This window comes from Ambystoma mexicanum, chromosome 11 (assembly GCF_040938575.1).
Source record: "Ambystoma mexicanum isolate Mex_15411 chromosome 11, UKY_AmexF1_1, whole genome shotgun sequence".
Taxonomy (NCBI): Eukaryota; Metazoa; Chordata; class Amphibia; order Caudata; family Ambystomatidae; genus Ambystoma; species Ambystoma mexicanum.
The window spans coordinates 453860743-453880778 of record NC_090934.1 but is presented as its reverse complement, the minus strand read 5'-3'; the positions used below and the strand labels follow the sequence as shown (position 1 = coordinate 453880778).

General features: G+C 44.5%; 1 protein-coding gene across 1 annotated transcript in view; it reads left to right on the top strand.

Annotated features, from left to right (window-relative positions):
• The window catches only part of LOC138503508 (astacin-like metalloendopeptidase), a 151002-nt gene that overhangs the window by 116683 nt on the left and 14283 nt on the right, over nt 1-20036 (top strand). Inside the window, exons 12-16 of the mRNA XM_069623294.1 lie at nt 1169-1394; nt 6069-6187; nt 7104-7323; nt 18631-18749; nt 18958-19183. Coding sequence (XP_069479395.1) covers nt 1169-1394; nt 6069-6187; nt 7104-7323; nt 18631-18749; nt 18958-19183 — 910 coding nt within the window. The remainder of the gene's footprint in view (nt 1-1168; nt 1395-6068; nt 6188-7103; nt 7324-18630; nt 18750-18957; nt 19184-20036) is intronic.

Here is a 20036-nt window from a genome sequence, read left to right as displayed (position 1 = left end):
TATACAGATTGTAGGGTTCAGTCTCGAAACTATGAGACTTCAGTTTGCAAAGTGTGCAAAAGTGAAGTCCTGCAGCTTGGCCTACCCCTAGTTAGAATGGCTTATACAGTTGCATAGAACACACACCACTCTCATTTCTTGGGGGAACATTTGTTCCAAGCCGGCTTCTCCAGGTTCCTGCAGAAAGATATCTTCATGAGGGGAATTGATGAAAGAAGTTTTTGCTATCTCTTGCCTTTCCAACTAGTATGCACTCTTCTTCTGTACAGATCCAACTCAGAGGGGCCAACTCATCGCTACTGTTTTGCTGCATTTATTCATGCAATAATATTCGGGGGAGTGCAGGGAATGAGTATATTCTTTTTAATTTTAGGGCTTGGGGAAGGGGTGGAGGGATGTAGACGGGGCTATTGTGGCTTGCACCCCATACAAATGACACAGAAAATACAGGAAAAAATGGGCACCCACGAGTTGTAACATGTCCGTCGCTTTTACACTTACTCTTCCGTAAAGGTTGTCCCACTTTCCAACATTCTTTTTGAGTAGTGGAAAGTGTAGCATCAATATATAGTTTGGACTTATTAACAGCACGTTAAGCAAAGCAGGGAAGAGATTATAAGGACAGGGCAGTAGGGTAAAGCAGATTTTATAACAAGAGAACACTGCATCCTGCCTGAAAATTAGAATTCTCATGGCGCGGCTTGGCATACATTTATTTGGGTTTTCATAGTTTCAGGGTGAGATTCATGTTTCCCTGGGTCACCAATTCTTTCTTATAGCATATTTTGTCAAGGTTATATTTGGATCCAAAATCTAATTTATCTAAAGGCTGCTGGAGTCGTCGCTATCCATTTTTAAAACAAGTTTTAAGAGACAACTCCAAAAATGTATACCTCCAGTGCCCCTACTGGTAACTGTGAGTTTGCCTATGTAAATGTCTACCTACATGTACTTTAGGTTGTGTCCAAGCCTTTCTAAAACACAGATCAACATTGTATGAGCTCTCTGATTAGAAAGGAAACCAATTTGTAGGCATTGTATTCTGATTTGTGTATTTCTTGTAGACAATTTGTGCAATATTAATGTGAATTTACAAATATCCAAATTAAAATGCAATGTTCTAAAACAGGCAAAATAGAAATGACATGTTTCCTATTCTTCCATTTAGGTTTTCCTGTGGATCAATGATTATAACATCCAGTCCTCCACAAGCTGTCAATCCAATTACCTGAGAGTTTTTGATGGCAACAGCAGGAGTTCACCTATCATATTGGACAGGACCTGTGGGCAGGGCCTTGGCATCTCACTGTTGGCCAGTGATAGTACCATGCTGGTAGAGTTTGTCTACAGTAACCCAAGCACATCAAACAGATTTAATGCAAAATACAATTCAGGTGGGACTAGTGTATCTCCTTATGTGTCATTTTGGCAAATTTCCTCCAAAATAATATTGTCACTTATATGCTTAGAAGTAGACACCCAGGAAAGGGAGCTCCTTTGTGCACATATTGTTAATCTGGAATCACAGAAGAGAAGTCTTTTCCATTCTATAACTTGACGTCAACCCCCACCCCTACCCAACATCTCCATATCATTGTCATGATTTCCATCATATCCCCCAAGCCAGGGCCTAGCCTCCACCTGAAAGGCATTTTAAATGCCCACATGGGGCTGCCCACATTTTGGGGCAGAGAATACTGCTGTAGCTAAAGCATGGATCGAAGGAAAGTTGGTTCTGTGTGCTTAGTGAAAGAGGACCTATTACACCTGAGTTCCTAACTTACTATTGGACAGCAAAATTGTTGTGAATCTACCTCTAGAGTATCTATGACCAGTGCTTATTGCGTGTATGATAAATAGTAGATGCTATCAATTGTTTCCCTACAAAGTGTTATCTCTAAACCAACATGTATTTAAACTGGCAATAGAGTGTATTTTACATTTATGAATAGAAACACATTAAGAAAGGATGCTCTCACTCTCTTGATTAGCATCTATGCATATATTCTCTTTAGAGATAATATATAGGCATTAACAATGGTATTGCCAAACAATATGCATTTGCTAATATTAGCAATACAGTATTTGAGTAAATATCCAGCATCCAACTATTCTATTTACCTCTACAATGTTAAAACTATCTACAACTCATCAACAATGTGCGTGTAGCCTTTGTGACACAGTAAAACCAAAATCATACTTACAATTGTGATGCTGTGGAGTGGCAGGCCAGGGAACAGTTGACATTTACAGACAATTCCCTGAATAACACATTAAGTGGAAATGGTTAAAACACTCTGCAAGTATTCCTCGTATGGTTCCTCTTTGCTTTGATGGAGCCACTTATCCTGGCTAAAGAACTATGAGGGGCAGCACAGGCTATCTTGGGATGATGTGCCAATATGTGTACCATGCTAAACTCAGTGATTCACTAGCACAGGGAAAGTTGAAAAGCTTACCTAACAAAGATTCTACTATGCGTCTTTCTGTTCTAACCATGGAAAAGAAAGTTGTATGTTTCAAAAATGGGTAAAAATTGCTTAATTGAGCCCCAATAAGTTGAAACAATCACAAAAAAAATCAGAATTTGGAAAAATGTACAAAGTGCAAGGTTTTACCAACATTAGCAGTTTACTGGCTCAGGGTGCAGGCATCTGATCAAGGCATGGCTATTGCTTGAAAAGAAACTGCTTACATTTTCTTGCTCATTTCTTTGCTCGAATATTTTAATGAAGAATGAAGGATGAGACCCGTTATACCATGCCCCCATAACCACTTCCTACCCCTAACCCCACCAATATTGCCTTACCTCAACCCACCATCTACATTTTGGTGCTAAAATTCGATCAAAAAAATGAGCAAACTAAAAAAGCAGATTTCTTTGGTCAAGCAATAGACTCGCTACCTCTGAATGCTGTTTGCTTCTTATTTCCATAGCATTCAACTTTGAAATTTAGATTTGCCTCCCAATTATTGAAGTAAGCATTACAAATGAGAATTTGGAAAATTGGTCATTTACCAATTTAGGCCCCCTCAGATCTGAAGTTATGTAGACTCCGCCCTCTTCTGAAAAGTGGAGCTTTGCCCTCTGAGACAGCTGGTTTCAAAAGAAGTATAAAGGATTAGGGCCTCCCATTCAGGTAATTTGTTCCACCAGTGTTTCCCTGTTAGCCAATCCAATCCTAACAAATTGGTGTCATTCAGTTAATCATTCCACTGAACGTCCTCTTAGTTGCTGTCAGATTGAAGCCAATATAACTTTGTCAGCTGGGTAAATATAGTCTTGCATTCATCTGAGAAAATGGAAGCAATTGCCCTTGACCAAAGAGAACAGAACAACAGCTTTTCCCAGAAAAAAAATATTTTTCAGCTTATCTCAAACCCTGTATGTACCTGTTCAATTTTAATTCTCATTAACAAACATGGAAGCTTGCCATTTGTTTGTACAAGCAACTTCAGATTAGGACATGTACAACCCATTGTTTAATTGCATCCTTTTAGCATCTGCTTCTTGTGACTGATAGTGCCTAATTACAAGGGTGGCGCTCCCGTAATGAAGGGTGCCGGTACGGGACCGGCACCCTTCATTACGGGAGCGCTGATTACAAGGTTCCCTTTGCGGGACCCTGTAAGGATGCCTCGTAAAACCAGGCATCCTTTGCGGGTCCCACGAATGGAAGAGTTAGGTAATAACGGGCCAGTTGTAAAGTGCCCGTTATTACCTCCCTCCTCATTGACATTGAGCCCTATGGTGGCTCAAATGGGAATGGGGAATGGTTTCTGCATGGAGGAATTACCGAGTCCTTCCATGTCGGAATGACTCGGTAAGTCCTCATTGCAGGAACCTGGTAATGGAGCCCGGTTTGGAGGCAGCCATGGTGCTAATAGTGATATAATATCACATGCATCCCAAAATAAGAATAATTTAAACTGGTTAGTTTACAATTTGCAAATAAATGTATAAAGTTATGCTATGCATGAGAATGTCACTGATTGAATTATCACACGAATTATCACAAGAATGCCATTATTGGCCTCCTCAGAGCCAATCAGAATGCTTGGAATCCAGTCGCAATAACTACTGATAATTAATTTCATTGCAAGCATCCTGATAAACTAAACATGATAGGAAACAAAATAAATGATTTCTCTTCATATTATCCTCAGAAGAAGAAGGGGAAGAAGAACATAGATACAAAACATGAATCAGCAGTAACAGCAATGAAAAAGGTGTCATCCATTATTTCAACTTAATTCCAGAACTTGTTATTTTATTAGTAAAACAAGCCATTTAATTCACCAAAGCATTTTTCTATTTACTTAACTCGCTGTTACACCCATGTATTTACTTGAGCACCACAATTGCAAAACCTTTTAGCGCCATTTGTGAATAGCCTTAAAGGCATTAGAAAGGGTCCATATTGCTTGAGATAGTTAACTTCCCTGCTTTCCTCCGTCTATAATGCTATATTAATTATCTTGTGCATCAGAAAAAGTGATGATGCATTCAGTCATTTAGAAATAACCTAAGTGAGGTTGGGGCAGACTCAATGAAACATTTTCTGTTTCTGTTTCTTTGGGTAACCGAAAGTATAGCAGCAATATACAGCTTGGACCTATGCACACCACATGGATGTATCAAGTCTCCAGATGCATCTGTACATTGTTAACTGCTTATTAATGTGACTTTGGCCAGGCTGATGATGGGACAACACAGAAAGGCACCATAGCAAGCACACGGAAGACAGTCGAAGTGAGTCACTGTCAACAGAACCTTGACTAGCATGCAAGAATAAGCAAATAAGTAATACACAGGGCATAAGACCTCATATTCTACTCATGTCCACGTGTCCATCTTTTGACATGAGAATGCACAAACTGTGATTGACCACAATCGACCTCCTAGAGAATCTATAGTTTTGCCCTAATGTCAACCACGTTGAGTGGCCCAACTACAATGTCAACCTACAGGCTCCTTCATCCACCTTCCTTCTTTTTTTAATTTAAAGATTGGTGGTAGAAATGTGTCCATTCACTCCCTTCACTTTTCCTTACCCTCATTGTAGTTTAAAATCGTTGTAATGGGGAGAACCTCTGTACTCCATTCCCATTCATAAACAGTTGACTTTCATTTCATAACCTCCCTCGACCCCTAATTGAGAAGTTAGCGCTATTGACGACAACAGTCTCTGAGCTGTCAGTGTGGAAAAGGTTTCTTTAATGTGACAAGACTAAGCTCATAAACAGTACCAACCTGGATATCCTTACAGACTACCCGAACAGGCGTAGTAATATATAGCCATATATTCGCCTTGGGCCATACGTTGGGAAAGGGTCATTATCCCAACTGATAATGATCCCTTTCGAACTAACAAAGTACACATTGCATTTGCTTTTGGTTTGCTTGCACCTGGATGCTTTGCATGTTTGCTTCTGAATCACAAGCAAAATGACTGATACTGTGTGCCCATTTGTGGACTTGCAATGTATTGCTTGGTTTTCACCTGGCCAGAGCAGCTGCCAAATATTTGTGAAATGGAGTCAATTCATTGTAAAATCTTTGAATGTATGCTGTATCTGACAGAATCAACAGATTTCTTAAGTGTTTACAGAACCAACCGTCATTGTCCTGATAGTTTTAAGGGTCAAAATAGAAGTGTGCATGTTATCCTGATGGTCAATCATCTTGACAGAGCTTAGATTCAAAATAATAATACAAAACTAAACGTAATGCATTCAGACTAGTATGTTGTTTTGAATAGTTCTCAGTGGGATAAGCATCTTTGTATGTGAGGAAACAAAAACATAGTTTGTGTTTTTATTTTTGTGGTGGTGCTGGTTGTTACAATAAAAGGTGTGTTGTGGGCAGGCTGAAAGCATGGCCAGTGGTAGACAGCTAAAATGGGTGTGGTAGGAATAGACATTATCAACATTAAGAGAGGGGTGAGATGTGACAGTGTTGTTGGGGTTGGGGGAATTCGTGGATTTGCTGGTGCTGAAGGAATCACTGATGGCCTCAAGTTTGGTGGTTGTGAAGACATTACCTTTGTTCTTTCTTTTTTGTCTAGGAAATTGTGGAGGAAACTTTGACGGAACAAGTGGAACTTTGACTTCACCAAACTATCCCTTTGATTATCCCATGTTAACTGACTGCACTTGGAACATTCTAGCACCTGCAGGATTCAAGGTTAGGATGCATTACAGCAGAACAAATGTATCCATGTTAGCTTCCTATCACCCCATATCATACTTTGTTGGCTGTCTTCACTTACCTTTTCCACAACCGGCTGTGTTTGTGATTACTGGTTGTTTTAATTGTGGTAACACATTTGCAGCAAGTGACATATGTAGCCCTCATTGTTATCTTTTTGTCTGTCTATGTTAATAGTATAAGCACTTCTTCAGTATGATCACCCATTGACACTTTGTAATTTGTGACAGGTTTTCATTAAGATTGTAATTTAGATGTTGCACATAAGTAGTTTCTGACAACCTCTTTCTATCTTTGCAAGAAAGGTGGTGCAGAAGAAACTATGCATAACTTGCTAGCATCACTTGTACAAACCAATAGTTACTAGAAAGGCAATGAAAATTATAAAAAGGAATTTCTTCAGTTTTTTCCGGCCTACCACTGGAAAGCATCCTCCTCTCAGAATGACCTTAAAATACGCCTTGAGCTATGTTAGGTCTGTGTTTAAAGGTAGATATAGAATTCCTGGTGAATCCTTCCGTGGACACTCCCAAGAAAGCCCCCTTTTCTGATTTTAGTGTTTAAAGCAGCTCCTCATTATCATTTGACCATCATTTTGCAGCTTGGGCTGTTATCTGCCCCATGTGGCGTGTCCCCTTCAGCAACCTGATGACTTGGGTGTACCCCAGCAAATGTTGTGCTAATTGCCCTTGGTACAGTGCACATCTTCCACTAGCGTGGCCTAGTGTAAGAGCACACTTTCAATAGAAGAATTTGTTTTTTGGTGTATTTAAATAATGTATACCTCGTACGCAAAATGTGTTTTATTTAAACTATTTGAACAACCTTCACACAACTTGTTTTAGGGTTAAACATTCTGACCAACCTGTCTATGTTCTTTTTTCCCACACAGATAGCACTGAATATGGTTACCCTTAGATTTACACCACAGTTGAATTGTATGGATGACTCTCTCAGCATCTACGATGATGCAAAACCAGATTCAAGTCTTTTGGGAAAATACTGTAGGCAGTTTACCGGGACCCTGATCTCTTATGGAAACATGCTACGTCTTGTGTTTATCAGTCCTTACCCCAGGGAGAACACTGGCTTCCTAGTGACATACTCATTCTGTAAGTATATTCATAATGATATAGAACATATAGCTAGCTCTATGGCTGTTTCTGTGTATGTATATATGGATTGGGCCCATGCGCAGTATATACAGTACAATTCTATGACTAAATGGAACTTAACTGTATAAATATATATATATATATATATATATATATATATATATATATATATATATATATATATATATATATTCTAAAGAGAGATTCTGTTTATTCATTAAACATCACAAGCAATTACATTTTTATAATAAATCTCTAATTTGGGCTGCTGACAAGCAAGGTATATGAAGAATCCCCCATCCACTGGTGTGTCTGCAATTGAAGGGACAGTGCCAGCTATAACAAACTCACCATGGAAGGTCTGGGCACAATATAAGGCTTGGGCAATTGGTGGAGAGTCACTGGACGACAGGTGGAAAATGATGATAGTGCTCTGGGCACAGAGGAATTTGGGGCTGCATAGTTCTGACAGTCAAATTGAGGTGAATAGCCTTTTACATGGCTCAGTGGAGTCTCTGGCTTGTCTGCGGCTTGACACTATCACTTGACATAGAGTTAGGACAATGCCATTGCAAGGAACACATCATATGCTAGGAAGGTAGGTCTCAAATCGTGTGCTAGTTAAAACCTTTTGATGTTTTGGGACATTTCATGATGGTTGAAAGTAGAATTCAGTGACAATGTATTTGGGCTGATTATACAGATTCCGTATTTATCAAAAGGTTGAGTACAGGATATATACCGGCGTCATGGAAAGAGGGTGTTCTGATCTTACAAAAGGAAATAGAGATGACCCTGTGTCATATCGATACATAGCTTTACTAGACAACTTGGGAAAAGTATTTTGCAAAATCCTACTATGAAGAATGAATCAATGCATTAAATCAAATGATATACTAACAGATGCCCAGATAGGCTGAAGAAAAGCATGATCCATGACGCATAGTTTATTGACATTAAATGCCTTGCAGTAAGAGCTCCTTGTCTTTATATGTTGCAGTCATTGAATTTTCCTGACCTTCTGACACAGTCTCCTGATTAAACTACAGCATTTCTTTATTCCCAAAAACTTCTTGAAATGTTTTAGTAATCTCCACCGCAGCACACCTATCACGATTCGGCTGGATAACAAAAGGTACAGTCTTTGTGCCACTGCACACATATGCAGGTCACATTCCCCCTCAAATTTTATGATCATCTGATACAAACGGTTTCTTATGCTGACGATATAATACTATTGGATTGGATGCCTACTGACCTACACTGCACATTAACTGTATTAAACTCTACTCTGTAAAGAACCACCTAAAGATGAATGCATCATTTAAAAGAAATGGTACACTCAAACACAAAAGCAAACAGTCTGGAAATAATATTAATAAACCTTGCTTGAGCAACTGCATTTTGCAGACAGTTAGTGAAATAAAATGTCTACGGCTTGATAATTGCTAGTACAAAGGGAAGATAAAGCAAAAAGAATAGGTGTGTACCTTAGGGTTTAGATAGAAATCTGGTTGGTCATATGATGGCCATTTTATCATCCATACAATAGCAAATTGATCAGGGTGATTTTGGAGAGACCTGGAACCACTGTACTTGTCTGAGTACAAAACTCATCTTTTATTTCATTCAATTCACATTTCAAGAACCTTTTAATCATTAAACAGGTCAATATACAGTACAGATATTTAACATTGACATAGACACAGGACTAAAGTGCTTACCATTGTACATATCGCTTATTGAACATTTTCCTCATCCATGACTGTAACCCTTCCTACTGATCAAAGGATTGACTTAATTTTCTACGCCTTATCACTTGGCTCGTTGTGCAGTGTATGAATATTGACACTGTTATTATCAAACTATGTTGACAAAGATGTGTTTTGGCCTCATGAATTAGTAGAGTGGTCTCACTCCCACGGCCTCCATCAGGACAAATGTCATTTTGTTTGTCTGACACATATGGCTTCCTGTGCTTCAAGGATCTATAGACCAGACAGAATCGAAAGATTAATATTAGGTCTCTCCAAATGAATGTAAATCATAATTAATATGTTGATCATTTATTTGAAAACCATCAATGGCAAAAATAGAATGTGCTTCCTCACCTAGTGTTTTGCACAGCTGAATATAGTTTTCAATGGGTTTTCTCTCTCCACACAGATGTATTCTATCGACATGACAGTGCACAGACTCAATATGTCTGTCTAATGGAGTATACAACTTTTTTAGCTACACATAAATAAATGTATTGAGAGAGGTACTTCTTATCAAATTACTGCATGCATTTCACTTCACTGCAGCATTCCAAGAGCAGTCTATTGCCTGTAAGGTAATTTCAAACAAATATATTGGGGATCATTCCGAGTTGGGCGGTAAGGGTTTACGGGCACCGGTAAGGATGCCGGTGCCGGTAAATCCTTACCACCCTATTCCGAGGTCCCTTAAAGGGTCCCAGCAGGAACGGCTGGTCTGACCAGCCGTTTCCTGCGGTTTCCGTTAAGGGACCTTGGAGCTAATAACGGGCCCGCAATTTGCGGGCCCGTTATTAGCGCCCTCCCTATTCCCATTGAGCCCTATGGGGGCTCAAATGGGAATGGGTAATGGTTTACTGAATGGGGACTTACCGGGTCCTCCAAGGTCGGAATGACCTGGTAAGTCTCCATTCAGTCAGACCAGACCTGGGTTTGGAGGCAGCCATGGTGCTAATAGCACCATGGCTACTTCCAAACTCGTAATGACCCCCATTATTACTCTCATTGCCTACATATATTCAGCTGGCAATGTTATATTTGCTAGACTGATAATGACTTGCTTACTGTAAAAAAGAAATTCCATGTGAGCCTCTAAGTCTGAGTCTTCACCAGCATGGATGCTTGTGTTTTACAGCCATGGAAAAATATTGTATTAGTGCCCCACAGTGTTTTCTAGCAGTACGTTTTTTTTAAAAATCATCCACAGTTTACACTTGCAGTCTTAGTGCCCTACACAAATGGCATAAACTCCCCTATCCTCAAGCATATTTATCCGGAGAGCCCATCATTAAACAACACCTCCCATTTCCTGCTAAGTCAACCTAGTGCTCCACATAATTCTCAGGGTCAGGTAGAGGGAAGGTAAAGGTCCCTGGTGGTGTGAAATCCTGCTCTACTTTCGCCATTCTTGGTTTTACAACCCCATCCCATTTATCAGTCTGGGTATACATTTGTTTTTTGATAGGAGGAACTCTAACCGTTCTTATCAACACCATCATTGTTGCACTATTTGGCAGGGTCTTCGTACAGCATCACAAAATTGTTTTTATCCATGTCTAACGTTCTCCCCCATTTCTCCCCTTTCACCACCGCCATAAATCCTGGACGCATGCAAAGTCTTGGACATCATAAACTCTCTATTCTTGGTGTCACCCAAGGTGGCATCTCTCCCCCCTGCTCCTCCTCTGTTGTCGATTCCTCTCCCTCTGCTGCTCCCACTTCTGTGTCTGTTCTAATGGACTCATAGGGCCTCATTACGACCCTGGCGGAAATGGAAAAATGATGGCGGAAATGCAATACCGCCATCGAACACCGCTCGTTGCGATCATGACCCGTCACCGTAAAGTACGATGCCAATAGCGACACCGCATTGAACGGCAACGCTAACTGCACCAAGTACGCGCACGCGCGCCTTGCAAAACCGGAATCACCGCCATGGCGCAACGGTACGCGAATTCTGACCCTAGCGGACATGTACTGAACGCCATCAAGCACGTCGTAAAGTACCATTCCGCCATGGCGAGAAATACGGCAACGCGAACCAACCGTAAATGGCCCACTGAGTGCCTGTACTCCACTCCCTGGCCTCATTGCACAACTCCTGGCAGGCGCAATGTACTCACACTATCCAACCAGTGAAATCCACAATTCACCCATGCATGCCAACGTAGAAAAGCATGCAGGGGCTCAAAGCGCCCCGTGAGTGGGCATCCATGTACGGCATGTCACCATAGCCGTACTGACGCAGCACAGGCATGTGAAGGTACAATACATCAAAATGAAAATCAAGAACACATGACACAAAACAACAGTAGACCCCCATCGCTTGCCACCAGCGCAAGGCAACATCCAAAACAGCATCCTGAGGGGGATTGCACCAGCCCTGTACTCATGCCAGCAAACAAACCAACCATCAGCAGAAGCATGTACCACACAAGTCGGCAGAGTGACTGAGCAGCCAGGCTCATCCCAAGAGGGGCCGATGGGAGCTGCAGGGCACAGATGGCATCAATACAGAAGCTATTCCAATGGACATGACCCCAGTCCCCCTCCAACAAACGCACGCAAACACAGTCACCTGTGACCAGCCACATTCTGAACAACCCATCATTCCACCAATCGACCTGGCTGACAGGCACCAGTCGGCCAAAAGCCAATCCCCCGCCCCTGAACAGCACATCATGTAAACAGTCACAATGGCAGCCCCCATCCGTGACCATACTGTGCTACGTAGGCAAACGCGGCCAGTACTGTACCACACAACTCAACTCAGAAGGCGGAACACAATGCAGATCATCATGCAATACATACCGCCACAAAGCGAAAACTCGCCACATCACCTGCAAAGAACAACGCAACACGACAAATATCGGAATACAATTTAAATGCACATCCAAATGACAAAGGCCCCACAGCAATTTGCAAAATACCACCAAAACAACCATCATCACCGAGGGCTGCATCAGCAATAATTGACCGGCTTCCACTTGTGTGACGCCCTGTACCATCATGGCACACAGGGCCTACATCAACGTTCCAAAAGGCAACATGGAAGCGGCAAGAACCGCAGGTCCGTCCCATGAGGCAGGCACTAGTCGAGCTGAAAGGCCGAAATGTTGCACCTAGCCACCAGTACAGCGTAAGGGCATGTGGCCCATTGGCGATCGTCCCATATGATCGAAATGGTGCTCCACTGATTCACCCGAAGCTGCAGGAGTCGAGAGTAAAAACCATCTGGAGGAGTGGCGTAGAGATGGCATCTGCAATAGGGCAGGAGATACCTGTCACCCAAAAGAAACACAAATCAACCGATTGCATTACGGGACTCATGATGCATTACAATTTTCATTCAACACACCAAATCCACACCCATATGCATGCTAGCCCACTCCAAAGGAATATACACACCCCTAAATCAGTATCGAATCATAACGAAACCAATCGAGCTAAATACACCACTGTCAACGTCGGTTACTGTGCATGCGTCCGTCAAGATAGAACCCATGACATGGGATTAGTAACGTGCCTAGACACAAGTGTATGAAGGCGCGTCGAGACAGGGAGGATCCGACAAGGGCAGATAGACGTATGTCCCACTATGGCAGCCTTGCATCACATAACGCAGGGGAAGGGGAGTGAATCAAAAAACCCATGTACATGGCAGACCCTAAACGGAATCATCAGTCCATGCATCCACACATCATTCCCTCATCCCGCAATGAAAACGCATGAATATTCACTCACATAATATGTGAAACTTCCATCGCGTCTGTGCGTAATGCAGTCCGCAAAAACCACTGTGCCCCTGGCCGGATCTGTAGTGTTGTGAAGCAAGATGGATTTGGGAACGTCCTGCCTTATCGTCCACAACGCTATTGCGCATCCCATTCAATTCATATCATTCATTGCCTGCTCGTTATGGGCCATGTCCCAAGGACATTCTACAATAGAACGTTACATTTCCAGCCAGACCTGTGGGCGTATCCTCGCCGCTACTTCAAAACCCAAAATGCTGGCCTTCGAATTCCTCACTTGCAACATTACGTCGAAAATGCTTCTGTGAACGCTTGCATTCACAATTACATCAATGTAGTGCGGCTGTGTGTCATGATGCTAACTGGCTGCATTCACAAATGGCACGCCACGCCCGTCGGTGAAGTACGTTACTGTGCTGCATGAGGGTCGGCCATCGATCGAGCCCTACATGCCACTGACTCTTCACAGGTATGTAAGCGGCTGCAATCATAGCATGTGTAACAATGGGAGCATAGCATGAAGATCAGTCAAAGTACATCACACTGCCATCGGGATTTGATACATGATTCAAATCCCAAGATGCCATGCGGCCAAATGCAGCCTTACGGGCGGGACGTGCTCGGCCAGAAGGGATTGCATCTGCCACAGATTCATTCAATCAGCACAGGTGGAGGCCATACAGGCCGACAGCACATATATTGCAGACCCAAACCCCTCCCACAACCACTCCCACTCCAAAATGCTACCGGCAGGACTAGCGATGTTGGGCCTGGGGTACCAGATAGCACTGCAAGTGCTACAACTACAAGAAGACGACGAACAACAACAGGTACAACAACCGGGCGCACAGGGGAGACGGAGGAGAAGGAGGAGGAGGAGGGCAAGGCAGGGTCAGCAAGGCCCACAAGCACTGCCACTACCACCACGCAGGCGGCCCGCAATCCCACGCCTCCGAGCCGATCCGTTCAACCTCACTGCTGAGCAGATCCACACCCTCTACCGTTTGGACCGGGACACCATAATCGCCATTGTGGACATGACACATGCTGACCTCGTGAGCATGATAGATAGCCCAACCGCCATCCCACCCCTACTGAAGGTGGTGTCTGCACTCCACTTCCTGGCCACAGGCACCTACCAGCACACAGTGGGACAGTTGCATGGCATTTCACAGCCACTGTTCTCACGGACACTCTTCCAAGTGCACGATGCCCTCCTGAAGCACGCCGACGACCACATCACACTACCACGCACGTACCAGGAGATTACCAACGCTAAAGTGGGATTCCATGCACTTGGCGGCATCCCGGGTTGCATTGGTGCCATCGACTGCACCCATGTTGAATTGGTTGTCCCACATGCCATGGAGGTCCAGTACCGCAACCGGAAACAATTTCATTCAATCAATGTGCAAATGGTGTGTGACTCCAACAGGATATTTACGCATTGTTGTGCCAGATTTCCAGGATCTACCCATGATTCCATGGTCCTGAGGAACACAAGAATACCACGCTACATGGAGCGACACGCAGGGCACAGATCCTGGCTACTCGGTGAGTCTCATTCCATGCATGACATCGTGGCCCATTTGATGCGTCAATGACCTTGCAGGGGGGGGGGGGGGCTACTTAGCACTATCATTCCACTGACACCCTTTATTCGTCTCATACAGGTGATGCCGGGTATCCACTGAAGAGATGGCTCCTTACACCAATCCGGAACCCACAGAACGAGCATGAGGAGGACTACAACCATGCCCACTCACGTACCCGTGTGGTCATTGAACAGGCATTCGGCCTACTGAAGGCTCGTTTCCGCAGCCTCAGCAGGTCTGGCGGGGCACTCATGTACAGCCATGAGAAGGTTTCTAAGATGGTCATGGCATGTGTCATGCTGCACAACATGTGCATACGTAGGAATGTGCCCATGCCCCCTGACGCTGTACTGCATGCACCTGAAGATGATGATGATGATGAGGGTGGGGATGTGGAGGCACCTCAAGGAGTCCATGAGGCACAGGATGTACGTGCAAACCGACAGAGCATCATAGATGCATGCTTCTAGCAACCACGCATGGTGCCTATTACACGGAAAGGGGACCTGTGGCACTGTGTGTGTGTAGTACAGGCACATTGTGGACTGTACGCCTATGAAGGCCTCGTACGCAAATATCAATGTCCACACATGTCATTGGATGATAATGAGGTGCTGTATTGTTAATGTGAATTGATTTATACACCCTATGGACCCGCCACCCAGTGAAGCCCAACACACCCCCTCCACCCTACTCCCTCCCCCCCCAACACCAGTGTCCGAATATGCATGCTGTCCGTGGTTAGACGCTATTGCAAGCCCCCTCTACGGGTATCAGGGGCACCCCTGCCCGTGGAGCGCAGGTTCCTGCCAGATCTGCGTTGGGGGCTGCCCTGGACGGAACTTGCCACGGATGATGTCTCTGCCTGCTCGCGTCCATGCATGTCTCTGAGGGTTTGTGAGAGCTCCGAGAGCACACGGCGCACAGCAGCAAGTTCAGCACAAACGTCTTTGGACGTCGCATGCAGTTCCCCCCTCAGGCTCTCGGTGCTTTTCTCCATTTGTGCTCTCAGGCTCTCGGTGCTTCTCTCCATTTCTCCCCTGAGGCTCTCACTACTTTTCTCTATTTGTGCCCTGAGTGTCTCGGTGGATGTTTCCATGGCTGCCCTGGAACCCCCGCATTCATTTGCATGGTCCTTGAGTAGCGTGGACGCTTCCTGCTGTTGCTCGATCAGCAGGTCGAGGGACTGTTGCCTCTGCTGGGCCATGGACATTTGCGGTGGTGTGACAGGGGGGCTGCTCAACACATGTTGCCTTGGCACAGGACTTGTGGGGGTTGGCCAGTCGTCGTCTTCAGGGTGCCCCTGCGTGGTTTCGTCATGGTGTAGGGGATGGAACATGCAGGGGGATTGGGAAAGGTCATGGATGGTACCTACGTCGCCAGCACTGTTTTCCGTGTCGGAGCATGCTGGCATGACAGCTGTGTCACCTATGGTGCTGCTACCACCAGAGGCAGTGCCATCAGATACGTTCTTGGGGGGGACCTGTGGTGCTGGGGTTGTGGACTTGCTGGCTGCTGGGGTGCCTGTTGCAGTCCCCTCCAGTGTGCTGCCACTTGATTCCTGCTGCTGCCGTGTCTTGATCCTTGCACCTGAGGTGGAGGCTCTTGGGACGTTGGTCCTGGCCCTCTTTGCAGGCGTGCTGGTAGGGGTGTCCTGCAGCTCGTCGTTGGTATCGGACCCTGTGGTGGAGTAAAGAGGGGCGAGCGTTAGTTATGGGTCTGTCGGATTTGGAATGGCAACGTATCAAATGCATTGGGGTGGTACATGAGGCTGATTTGGGACTGGGCCTTGGAGGTGGTCTCATTTTCGTGTGGATTGAGGATGCATTCATTTGGCTGCCTGCAGTTAGGGGGTGCATGCTGCACATGTAGGGGTTGTTTATGGCTTCTTGATTGATTTGTTTGTTCATTCTGACTTTTAGAGGGCGCTGTCAGGGCAAAGTATGTATTGCACTATGGGGTCACATGGTACTGCACATGTTCGTGGTTTGTGGATTTCGCATTGTTTCTCTTGGCCAACCTACCTGATTCTCCGGATGTCGGCACTCCTTTCTCCATCCCTCCGACTCCCTCTATGCTCTCCATTCCTATGGTGGAGGCGCAGATTTCCTCCCAGGGGGTCAACTTGATGGGCGACTCTGAACCCCCCCCGGTAGCTGTGGCGATGTTCCTGTTCGCAGAAAGTATGCTGCGTACGCGGATCCGCAGGTCGTCCCACCGCTTGCGACATTGCTGTGGCGTGCGGGGTGTTGTCCCCACCGCACTTACGCGCTGTGCCACCAGGGCCCATATGGCCTTCTTGTTGGCAAGGGCCGTCCTGGTCATTTGACTGGAGAAGACGACGGCGGCATTTTCCTGGAGGGTCTCGGTGAGCACGGTCAGTTCCTCTCGGGAGAAGTGTACCTGCCGCTTGCGGTCACACGCTTTCTTGGCTACCTTTCCCATATTTATTTTTTTGACTGGGGTTGCTAACGGGTTGGGATGTGTGTCAGGGTCTGATTTTTATGGTTGTGTTGGGATTCGGATTTTATAGTTGTGCGGCGTGCTGTTTCCCGTTCCGGCCACATGCTTTTACTTCCGTTTCCGTATATTTACGGTGGCCGTAATTTGCGGTGCCCGCTCGTTACGGTGACCGCTCATTACGGTGACCGCTAAGATGGGTGGCGGTATTGCACCTGGTGCAGCGTACGGCGGCGGTAAGGGCCGTTTTGGGGTCATTTCCGCCATCGCAGCCTTTCGGATTCCGCCATGGCGTAATGCTCGTGCCCGATGGGTCGTAATTAGCCGCACTTTGCTCCTTCGTGCAATGGCGGAAACGCTATTTACGCTGTTGCGGTCCGGTCAGTCAATTTCCGCCAGGGTCGTAATGAGGCCCCTAGTCTAAACAGTCAGCACACAGTAACCTCCTCTATGCCCTTCATCTTTGTGCCCATCATCCCTCACTTGGACGTGTACATCCTCAATCACTCTACTATCAATCCGAAATAAAATATCACCTGCTCTCCATTTATCGGTACCTATTGGCATTCCTCGCCTCCGTCCCTGTTTCAACATTACTCACACAAGCTCTGCCTCTGTCCTTCGAAGCGCTCTTTCTAATTCCCTCAACACCCTGTACTCTGTCTCCATCACTAATGGGGCGCACGTTATATTCAGTGATGGGCCCTCTGGGATGTTTTCATACATGGCGGAGGCTCCCTGTTGCAGTGCTGCAAGGAGCACATAGTCGGGATTGGTTTAAATGCAGGCTAACATAAAATGAGGTGGTGACACAGGGTGTTGGAATTACATTTTCTCTTCCTTAAGGGTCATCAGGGACATTAACCAAATCCTCAACGATCCTTCAAAACTCGAAAATGCTCAGCCTATTCTTCAACTATTTCCGCTTATATTTTGTGCCTAAATGTGTATACATATGACCCAACCCTTGATTATTATTCATCTTCTTCGTTCCAAGGCTCATACATCCCTCAAATCATGTCAGTGACCCACTATCTTTTCCTATGACCGTAGAAGCATGATACACATGTATTTGAGTTGGGTAAGGCTACTCATGGTTACGTCTAGTTATGCACTCAATAATCTTTTGTTTCCTAAAAACCGATCAAGTAGTACTGATTTCCCCACCCTCCCATACTGCCTTCACTCCCAGTTCCCCTTCCCTTTTTCCTCACATCCACACACCACACACTTATTACACCACACCTCTCTTTTCACAACTCACAGACATCAGACTTTCCAGACAGGAGATAAGGTTACAGCACATGGACCCCCACCACAATATTCAATCATTCTTTGTCCCAGCCTTGTTGAAGCACCTGAGACCTAACAAAGCACTTTAAATAATGAACGTTCTTGGTCTCTCATAGGTCTTGGACCTGTTAGATGCTAGGTAGGTCAATGTGCCTTTACACATCTGTTGGGACTGCAAGATGCTGTACTATTTAGAGTTCTGTCAGATCCTTTGGGTACCAGCAACTGGTGTAAGGAATTGTTCCTTTATCTTTCTCTTGAAACTTGCAGACGTAATTCATTGTTCCTTCTCACATCTCTTGGAACTGGCACATGTAATGCTCAGTGGTTTGTTACAAATCTCTGTTTTGCTCATGTCTGTGCAGGGTTATTTAATCTTCTCACTGCTCCAATGTCGCAAATGATGTGACACCCCGTATAATTGTGTTCTTCATTACCTTACAGTTCGTTTTCCGATCCTACTGAATAGCCTGACAGGGAGCATTGCCACTCCCAGCTACCCGACCCCGTATGACAACAACGCACCCTCCCTCTGGCAAATTCAACTTCCAGCTAATAACAAGGTGACCATGGTGGTGACAAGTTTATTTATGTGGGCACAATGGTTGCTTACTCACTTTAATGCATGAGTGTACTCCCTATTGGAAAGCCCATTTTGAGACATTGAAGAAAATGTTCTATATACTTATTCATTATAAAAACAATTGTAAACGCATGATGGGAAAGAGTTGTATTTGGAAACTAAGCTCTCTATGCACTCTTCTCTTTCAGGTTTCACTGTGGTTCAATATCTTTAATATCCAGGCCTCAGCAGGATGCACCAGAAATTATGTCAAGGTTTATGATGGAAGCAGTCAGACTGCCCCCGTCCTTATGGATAAAACTTGTGGACAAATCATCCCCCTTGCAATAACATCCTCATCCAATCAGATGCTGGTGGAGTTTGTCGCCAATTCATTTGTTGCAGGAAATGGTTTCCAGGCTTCTTATGGCAACGGTAATTATATTTCTCGTTCATTATTTCATTCTATAGATTCACCTCTTGTAAGAAGTGTGCCTTTTAAAGTAACTATTTAGCAAATGATATGATCCTTAACTTATCCATTCCGTTATTAATGATCTCTCTGCACAAAGAGCAATTTAAAAAGTGCAAACTTTATTAAATAAAAAAATTCTAGCTACTTCCTATTTTCACAGAGGAAATAATGGGCCTTATCACGAGTCTGGCGGTAAACCTTAAATTCGGTGGTAGTGCTATTACCGCCGCATTTAAGGGTCTGCCAGATCATGGCTCTGGCGGATTTCCCCCCAGCTCTGAGCTGGGTGGAAATCTGCGGTAAAATTGCTGATTTTCGGCGTGATAACTGGCAGCGGGAAATCTGCCGGTGGTAAAAGCGCAAATTTTCCCCATTGGGCCCAATGGGGAATGAGGAATTCCCGAATGGGCCCAATGGGGAATGGGCAATAACCCTTCTGCCAAACCCGTGATCAGGCGCTAATAGCGCCGGGGGGTTTGGCGGTAGGGCTATTAGTTACCGCCGAACTCGTGATGAGGCCCAATATGTAAACGCATGCTGATGATTGTTTTTAATGTTCCTTTTTCTTTGTATATGAATGGATGTAGGCCTCACACTTTGATCTTTGGGTTTATTGGAGTATTTAGTTTGTTTAGTAACTCAACATTACACACAACGTTAAATAAATACTACCAGGCTATATTAGGACTCCTTTTCTGATTACATTACATTAATATTGTCCCTCTACTTGACTTGAGTGACAAGACCTTGTGCCATGGATTTAATTTACAAATTGATTGTCTTGAAATGCAGCATATTTTACTATTTTGAGTC